This window comes from Sceloporus undulatus, chromosome 2, assembly GCF_019175285.1.
Source record: "Sceloporus undulatus isolate JIND9_A2432 ecotype Alabama chromosome 2, SceUnd_v1.1, whole genome shotgun sequence".
Lineage (NCBI taxonomy): Eukaryota > Metazoa > Chordata > Lepidosauria > Squamata > Phrynosomatidae > Sceloporus > Sceloporus undulatus.
This window is the reverse complement of record NC_056523.1, coordinates 228,807,223-228,816,918: the sequence shown is the minus strand read 5'-3', so window position 1 is coordinate 228,816,918 and position 9,696 is coordinate 228,807,223. Positions and strand designations below refer to the sequence as shown.

The 9,696-nt window shown below is 44.3% G+C and overlaps 1 protein-coding gene across 2 annotated transcripts in view; it reads right to left on the bottom strand.

Annotated features, from left to right (window-relative positions):
* SLC44A2 (solute carrier family 44 member 2) overlaps positions 1-9,401 on the bottom strand; it is a 135,910-nt gene extending 126,509 nt beyond the window's left edge. For both annotated transcript variants that reach the window (XM_042451061.1, XM_042451059.1), the window contains exon 1: positions 9,252-9,401. In XM_042451061.1, coding sequence (XP_042306995.1) covers positions 9,252-9,288 — 37 coding nt within the window. In that variant the 5' untranslated portion in view covers positions 9,289-9,401. The remainder of the gene's footprint in view (positions 1-9,251) is intronic.
* Between the last annotated feature and the right edge of the window lie 295 nt (positions 9,402-9,696).

The window sequence follows — 9,696 nt, the reverse complement described above, 5'->3', positions numbered from 1 at the left end:
TACAGTTAGTCCTCTGTATCCATAGATTCTGCATCTACAGATTTTTTTAATTCCAAAAAGTTAACCTTGATTTTGCCATTGTATATCAAGGCATCCTTTTATTACACATTGTATATAATGAAACTGGAAATAAACCCCTGCAGATACTTTATCTTTCTTCAATGAGGTCACTAGTTTAGTAGATGATGGGAAACGCTGCAGATGCTATTTATCTGGACTTGAGCAAAGCATCTGATAAGTTTCCCAATAATATTCTGATTAGCAAATTAATCAAATGTGGAATAGATGGGAACAGTTTCAAATGGATCCATTTGGAAAACCTTGCTTAAAGGGCCATTGACAATGACTGTACTTTAAACTGAAGGAGATCTCAAGTGCTTCAGGGTTCTGTCATAATGCAATTTTTTTATCAATGACTTAGATGACAGGGTGAAGGGAATCGTCATCAAGTTTGTAGATGACACAAACCTTGGAGGGGTGACTGAGACACTGGAAGATTGAAACAGAATTCAAAAGGACTAGATATTTGGACAGAAATTAATAATATGAAATTCAAGAGAGAAATGCAAAATTATCCATTTAGACCACAAAAACCAAAAGCACAGTACAACATAGGGCTCAGCATGTTACATGGCTCAGCACACAATAGTACATGTGAAAGAGACCTCAGAATTATTGCTGATTGTAAGTTGAACATGACCCGGCAGTGTGATGCTGTGGCAAAGAAGGCAAATGCTACTTAGCCTGCATTAATAGAAACCATGGCCTGTTATAGACTGCCAAAATAAAGCTGCTTCGGGTCTCTTTGGAGATATGCTATTTAAATGATGCATGGGTCATAAGAGTCCGGAGGTCGCACCAAAGCCACACTCCATTCCTAAGCGCTGGAGTGCAGCTTTGGTGCAGCTTCCGGATTCTTAGGATGCATGCATCATTTAAACAGCATACCTCCAAAGAGACCTGAAGCAGCTTTATTTTGGCAGTCTGTTTTCAAGTCGAGGGAAGTAATAGTTCCACTACCTTCTGCACTGGCCAGGCCTCATCTAGAGAATTGTGTTTAGTTCTGGGTGCCTCGTTTTAAGGATATAGACAAGCTGGAGAAGGTTCAGAGAAAGTCAACAAGGATGATAAGCAGTACGGAGGACAAAACATATGATGAAAAGTTGAGGGAGATGGGCATGTTCAGCCTGGTGAAGAGAAGACTGAGGGATGACATGATTGCACACTTTAAATACATCAAGGCTGCCACAGAGAGGAAAGGACTGGACTGCTCTATGCTGTCCCAGGGGGTGAGCGGATCTAAGTTACAAGAGAGCAGATTTTGACTGAACATTAGAAAGAACACCTTGACAGTAGGAATGATTCAGCAGTGGAACCAATTGCCTAGAGAGGTGGTGGGTCTTCTCTGGACATCTTCAGAAAAAGGCTGGACAGCTACCTGATGGCGATGTTTCAGGTGGAGCTTTTGTACTGAGCAAGGAAATGGACTCAATGATCCATGAAGCCATCTTTACGTCTTACACGATTCTACAATCCATTCTACGATACCATAATAAATCTGTCATTCATCTATAAGTCACTCTTGTTGCCAAGTTTCTGCAGAGGAGGTTTGCCATGGTTATCCCCTAAGGCTGAGAGAATGTGAATTGTCCAAGGCCACTTGGTGGGTTTCATGGCCAAGCTGGGAATTGAACCCTGGTCTCCAGTCATCATCCATCACTCAAGCCACTACGCCACACTGGCTCACATAAGTCACTCTAAGATTCTATAATTCAACTTTTTTTAATCCAAAGAAATCTATAGCAGAGGCAGCAGGTGAGGAGAAAACCTTTAATCAGAACCTTACCCTTAAGTACAAACTAGCAGCCAGGACATTCCTATAAAGTTATATTTCCAGTAGACTGAGCTCGCTGCCAGAGACTGGTGAAAAGGCCAGGTCAACAGGGACCTCAACATTGGTATTTACCAGAGGATTTTTTGAGGAGGAAGCCGACAGTCCTGTTTTAGTGATTACTAAAGACTTCACAATATGGACACCAAGGGAACTACTGCAGTCACATGCAACACTTGTGGGATGTTTGTCTTCTTGCCTACAGAAGTGGAGAACTTCACATGCACCAAGTGCAAGTTGGTAACACTCTTGGAAGAGAAAATACAGCAGCGGGAGCCCAGAGTAGCTACACTTCAGCATATTAGGGAGCAAGAAGATTTCCTGTACAGAACGGAATGAACAATCTTGGACGAGTACCACACAGAGGAAGTTGCTGGGGCGGAGGAGGTCACTTCACATACACAGGAGGCAGACAGCTGGAGGAATGTCACATAGAGAAGTAGGCCAAGAAGGGATTGTTCTGGGAGCTTGCAGCTAGAAAATTGATTTGAAGCTCTTTCCCTTATCAAGGAGGAAGAGGAAGAGCAGCGTGGACAGATGTCAGGGACAGAGCAGGGAAGCCTGAGAGTCCCACCCCAGGGAACAGTCACAGCTAAGCCTTGGAGGAGGCGTGTGGTCATAGTGAGGGACTCCTTGCTGAGGGGTACAGAAGCAGTGATTTGCAGGCCTGACAAGATGTCTCGAGAGGTGTGTTGTCTCCCTGGGGCAAAGATCCAAGATGTGACAGAGAGGCTGACAAGACTGGTCAACCTCTTCCTTTTGGTCCACATGGGAACCAATGATACTGCAAGAGACAGCCTTCAGAACATCAGAAGGGATTATGAGGCTCTTGGTTGGAAGCTGAAAGAAATGGATGCACAAGTTGTCCTCTCATCTCTTCTGCCAGTCCAGGAAGGGAGAGGAAAATAGCAGATGTGAACAACTGGCTCCGCAGATGGTGCTGCAGAGAACGATTTGGATTCTTTGATCATAGACTGAGGTTCAATGAGGAGGGACTTCTTGCAACAGACGGGTTGCATCTCACGCAAGTTGGAAGAAATGTTTTTGCCAACAGTCTCAAGAATTTAATCAGGAGGGCTTTAAACTGAGTTTCATGGGGGAAGGAGACAATATTAAGGAAGGCAAAAGGGATGGCGAAAATAGTCAAACTGACATAGTGGAAACAAGACAAATAGTGCAAGGACCCAACAGTGGGAGGCAAAAAAACTTCCACAGGCAGCAAGTAAAAGGGACCCATGGTCTGAGATGTCTCTACACTAATGCACAGAGCATGGGAAATAAGCAAGATGAACTCGAAGTCCTAGTACAACAAAGCAAATATGATATAATAGGCATCACTGAAACCTGGTGGGATGAGTCTCATAATTGGAATGTGGAAATAGAGGGGTATAACTTTTTTAAGAGAAATAGGCCAAACAGGAAAGGAGGAGGAATAGCACTATATGTCAGAGATATTTATACCAGTCAAGAGATCCAGGACATCAATACCTGAAGCCAGGTGGAGAGCATCTGGATAAAAATTAAAGGGGAGGGAAACAATAAGGATGTTCTGGTGGGATTCTACTGCAGCCCCCAAATTAGACTGAGGAATTGGATGATATCTTTCTAGAACAGATGACCACACACTCAGAAAGGAGAGATGTAGTAGTGATGGGTGACTTCAACTATCCTGATATTTGCTGGAAGTCAAACTCAGCAAAATCCTCAAGGTCTAGCAAATTCCTCACTTGCCTGGAAGACAATTTCATGGTCCAAAAGGTGGAAGAGGCAACAAGGGGGTCAGCTATTTTAGATCTGATCCTAACCAACAAGGATGACTTGGTTAATGGGGTGCAAGTGGTGGGATCGTTAGGTGGAAGTGACCATGTTCTCCTGGAGTTTGTAATACAGTGGAAAGGAGAAGCCAGGCATAGTCAGACACGCATCCTAGACTTTAGGAGAGCGGATTTCAGTAAACTTAGAGAAGTATTGAAGGTGATCCCGTGGTCAAAAATACTAAAAGAGAAGGGAGTTCAGGACGGATGGGACTTTCTCAAAAGGGAGATACTGAAGGCACAATTTCAAACAGTTGCATTGAGAAAGAAAAATGGGAGGTGTCTCAAGAAACCAGGATGGATGACTAAGGATCTTTCAACTGAGCTAAGTTTTAAATGGAACATGTATAAGAAATGGAAAAAGCAGGAAATCATGAAAAAGGAATTCAAAGAAATAGCAGGCATGTGTAGGGGTAAAGTCAGAAAAGCTAAAGCGCGGAATGAACTCAGGCTTGCTAGAGAGGTTAACAACAATAAAAAGGGCTTTTTTGGATATGTCTGCAGCAAAAGGAAGAAGAAGGAAATGGTAGAGCCATTCCGTGGAGAAGATGGCAAAATGCTAACAGAATACAGAGAAAAGGCAGAATAAGGCAGAATTACTCAACACCTTCTTTGCCTCAGTCTTCTCAGAAAAGGAAAAGAGTGCTCAACCTGAGGATAATGGAGCAGAGGACAGAATATGGGAATTTCAGCAAAGAATAAGTAAAGAGATAGTACAAGAATACCTTGTTAATCTAAATGAATTTAAGTCTCCATGACTACATCCAAGGGTATTAAAAGAACTGGCAAATGTAATATTGGAGCCATTGGCAATAATCCTTGAAAACTCCTGGAGAACAGGAGAAGTCCCAGCAAACTGGAGGAGGGCATGCCAGACAAATCTTATCTCTTTCTTTGATAAAATTACCAGCTTGGTAGATGAAGGGAACGCTGTGGATATATTATATCTTGATTTTAGTAAGGCCTTTGACAAAATTCTCCATGACATTCTTGCAAACAAGCTTGTAGAATGTGGGCTAGACAAGGTAACTGTTACATGGATTTGTAATTTGTAATTGGTTGACTGGCCAAACCCAAAGGGTGCTCAACAATGGCTCCCTTTCATCCTGGACAGAAGTGACCAGTAGGGTCCCACAGGGCTGTGTCCTGGGGCCAGTGCTATTCAACATCTTCATCAATGGCACGTTCCTGACGGGCCTTGCCCCTCGCACGTAACGAGGGCATCAAAATGGCGGCACCCTATACAGATGGGCACCGCCATTTTGACGTGATGGACGCCTAGTGTCCACACGTCTCTGTGCCCTTGTGACACTGCAAGGGCGCCATTGGTACCTTGCAACGTCACAACAGCGCCGCAAGAAGAAGCCACTTTTTGCGGCTTCTTTTTGCTGCGCGAAGAAGCCGTGCAGTTTGTCCGCTGTGGCTCCTTTGCACAGCAAACACGGGCGCCAGCAGACCACCCTTTTGGATGGTCTGTAAAGCACCAATGACTTGGATGACAGAATTGGGGGCATACTCATCAAATTTGCAGATGACACCTAATTAGGAGGAATAGCTAATACTCCAGAGGACAGGATCAAAATTCAAAATGACCTGAATAGACTAGAAAGCTGGGCCAAAGCTAACAAAATGAAATTTAACACGGAGAAATGTAAGGTACTGCATTTAAGGCAGAAAAATAAAATGCAGAGATATAAGATGGGGGACACCTGACTGAACAAGACTACGTGTGAAAGGGATCTAGGAGTCCAAGCAGACTACAAATTGAACATGAGTCAACAGTGTGATGCAGCAGCTAAAAAGGCTAATGCAATTTTAGGCTGCATCAATAAAAGTATAGTGTGTAGATCAAGAGAAATAATAGTGCCACTGTATTCTGCTTTGGTCAGGCCGCACCTGGAATATTGTGTCCAGTTCTGGGCGGCACAATTCAAAAAGGACATTCAGAAACTCGAGCACGTCCAAAGGACAGCGACTAAAATGGTGAAGGGTCTGGAAACCATGTCCTATGAGGAACGACTTAGGGAGCTGGGGATGTTTAGCCTGGAGAAAAGAAGGTTAAGAAGTGATATGATAGCCCTGTTTAAATATTAGAAGGGATGTCATATTCAGGAGGGAGCAATCTTGTTTTCTGCTGCTCCAGAGAACAGGACCCAAAACAATGGATGCAAGCTCCAGGAAAAGAGATTCCACCTCAACATTAGGAGGAACTTCCTGACAGTAAGGACTGTTCAAGAGTGGAACACACTCCCTTGGAGTGTAGTGGCGTCTCCTTCTTTGGAGGTCTTTAAGCAGAGGCTGGATGGCCATCTGTTGGAAATGTTTTGATGGAGGGTTCCTGCATGGCAGGGGGTTGGACTGGATGGCCCTTGTGGTCTCTTCCATCTCTATGATTCTATGCCACCACTCCCAAAATGAGTTCCACATGTGCAGAAAAGGGAATCTATTTCAGGGACTGCTTCATGACCCCAACCACCAACTGCACTACAGTCCCACTATATGTGCCACAAACATCCTTACATTTTGTACCTTTAAAAACTACATTTCCACAAAGTATTGAGGGAACAGAAACTTCAGGCGTAAGCGAAAAAGAAGCAAACACTTTCTATTCTAACACTGTCCTCCAAGCGTTGATCTATGCCAAAGAAAACACCCTATTTGTTGTAGCAGCTATTTTGCAGACAGGGATCATTAATTGAGAATCAAAGGCTCTCACATTCCCAGTTTTAGATTCAAATAGCATTTAAGATGGCCCAGAACTAGATTTTGAGTGCTCCGGTAGTACTCTCTCAGCCAGTGAAGAGATGAGATCTAACCTTCCTAGTAAGAGATCTGAGGCAGCAGGAAATAGGTGAATGAGAAAAGGGACCCATTCATGAATATGCAATGCAGATTATTAGCAAGAATCAATGAACAGAGCCAGTATGACATAGTGGTCTGAGTGTTGGACTAGGACTCTGGAGACCAGGGTTTGAATCCAGGCTCAGCCATGTAAATCCACTTTGTGACCCTGGGCAAGTCACACTTTTTCAGCCACAGAATATGGCAACAGCAAACCCCTTCTGAAGAAACATGCCAAGAAAACCCTGCAGGGTAACCATAAATTGAAAAATGCTTGAAGACACACAACAACAACAAACAGATAGATGCATTTTGTTCTGAAATCTGCCCTGAACAAAAACCACCTCTTTCCTTGCCATATGCAAGGTAGCCATAACCTAGCAACAAAACCCTCCATTGATCTTTCTTCCTGATCACCACTGAAGAAAGTCTGAGCTAAAATAAGAGTGAGGTAGTGGGATCTATGTTGAGGAGCAGACAATAAGCAACACTTTAGCTACTGGAAGGCTAGCAGTCTAATAAACATTCTCATACAACTGCATAAAGCTACACATGGAAGGAAACTGCTTACGTCTTGGGAATATAACTCAGTTCAGATTTTCCAGAAGCAAAGACACAATCTGTTTTTATGTGAGGCCCACGTGGACCATAGTAAACCTCATCTGAGAAGAAGCACTCGTCCTGCCTGTGAGAAAAGAGAGCATGCCTTTTAAAATGCTGCTTGACATGGGAAATACTCTGCTGCCCAATTAACTGACCTCTGATTACATGTTGTACTCAAATTATCAGCTGGTTACATTTTACAGCAAGTACTCCTTGCCATCCTGCATTCTCTTTTGTTGCTGTTGTGTCCCTTATGGTTCTCGTAAGGCCTTAAATTCCCATCATGGGGTTTTCTTGGCAAGATTTGTTCAGAGGAAGTTTGCCATTGCCTTCCTCTGAGGCTGAGAGCATGTGGCTTCCCTAAAATCACCCAGTAGATTTCAGTGCTTGCTCCCTTAGACTATTCCAAAAGAAGAGATTAAGAACACCTCTTCAGGATACTGTATTTTGTTTCCAGGGAGCAATCACACTTGGGCATGTAACTGTTATTTTGAAAGTCCCCTTCTCTCTGGAGGAGGAAGGTTCTACAGTGGACCCTTGGTATCTGCTGGACCCTCTGTGGATACCTGAATCCATGGATGCTGAAGCCCAATTAAATACAATGGCATAGTAAAATGGTGTCCTTTATACAAAATGACAAAATCAAGGTTTGCTTTTGGAATGTATATACTTTTAGAATATTTTCCAGCTGTGGATGGTTGAATCCATGGATAAAGAAACTGTGGATATGAAGGACCAATTGCACAAAGCAGTGCTGCTTCCTAGTCTATCTGATTTGGTAGGCTGTCTTGGTTCTTATTCCCCCTCCGGTGTCCCAAGGATCCACCATCTTTGTGCCTATTGCTTACAACTCTGTTTTGGAAACTCGCAGCATATGGCTTGCTGATTGACACGTGTCCGTGAACCATCACTTTGAGCAACACCACTCTAAAGTATAAATACCATGGTCTCACTTGAGATCTGCAGCTGGCAGTTCATCAGGTTTACAATCCTAGCACTGAACTCCTCTGCATCTATTTGCAATAAACGAATCTTCCAACTGGATCTTTCTTCGGCTGGCCTAAACTTACTGGGCTGGGCTGGAAACAGCAACAAGTCTACCCAGGGCATGACTGGTTTTCCATGCTTTCTCCTGAAAAATCTGCAAATTAAGCTGCTTAGACCCGTTCACGGAAATGCTAATAAACCCATCTTCACAGTATTGTGGGCAGTGGCCCTTTTCCCTGGCCTTCAGTGGTTTATTTTGTGCTGGATTACAAGCCCAAAAACTGTCCATTAATACACAACATGCAACTCCTTTGTCACATTAACATGTAACAGAATCTGCTCCTCACAAGTTATTATGTCCCTAATGATGACTTGAAGACGTACAACACACCTATATAACCTGCTGTGTATGGCCATGAAACCTTGACCTTGGGCAAGTCACACTTTCTCAGCCTCAGGGGAAGGGCATCGCAAACCTCCTCTGAAGAAATCTTGCCAAGGAAACCAAATGATAGGTCAGCCTTTAGGATCAGCCTAAGTCAGAAACAACTCCATGGCATACAACTGCAACAATGGAACCACAAGGTAAGAAGTTATCCACAGTAGTGTTTTTTTTTACAAGCAATATCAATAAAGAGCAAAACAAGGGGCCACCCACCCACCCAATATTAATGTTTTTATCTGTGATCCACCTCTGGTCCCTTCTGGGAGAAAGGCGACATACAAATGAAATACGTGAAAAATGCCACACACACACACATAAAATGTATAGACAACATTCAGAGGGAGCTGTGCTGGCCATTTAACAAATACAAACAAAATTCCATCTACTTTAAAGGTATCACTGACATATATAGACAGATAGATATAGACAATAATAAATGAACCTGGCTAGGTTCCTAGATGGCTCCCCTGTCTGCCTCTGCCCTGCTCCCCTCCACTTTCCCTTTCCACCTGACCACAAAAGGGAGCCCCCTCTTCTTTGTCCACAATCACACCCTGGTGCCAAATCCAGGCGCGAGGAGGCCGCCTATGGCCCTCCCGAAAGCCCTGGGTTCAAGTGCTACGGCCACCTACCTGCCTGCCCCCCCCCCCTTGACTCCAGACTGCCTTACCATGCTTGCCATAGTAATTCTCCTCGTCCCTGGCCATTCCAGCCTTTTCCCCGGGCTTCCCTTTCCGCTCTCCTTTCTCTCTCTCTCTCTCTCTCTCTCCTTTCTTTCCTTCCCTTCTTTCTTGCCTCTCCTCCCTCCTTCCCTCCCTCCTTCCTCAGTCAGCTGCTGCTCTGGCACCCAATGAGGCGCCTCTGTTTCCCTCCAGGGCCCAACTGGCCAAACCTGAAAGAGACATTTTGGGGGAAGGAGGCAGGGCCTCAGAGGAGGGCTAGACCCAGAACATCCGTCCAGTCAACATGGGTTAAGTCACACTCTCTCAGCCTCAGAGGCTGGCCAAGGCAAACAACTCCCCCCTGCAGAAACTTGGCCAAGAAAACCCCATCATACGGTTGTCTCAGGGGGCCATAAAAGTTGGAAGCCACCCGAAAGCACATAACAACCACAA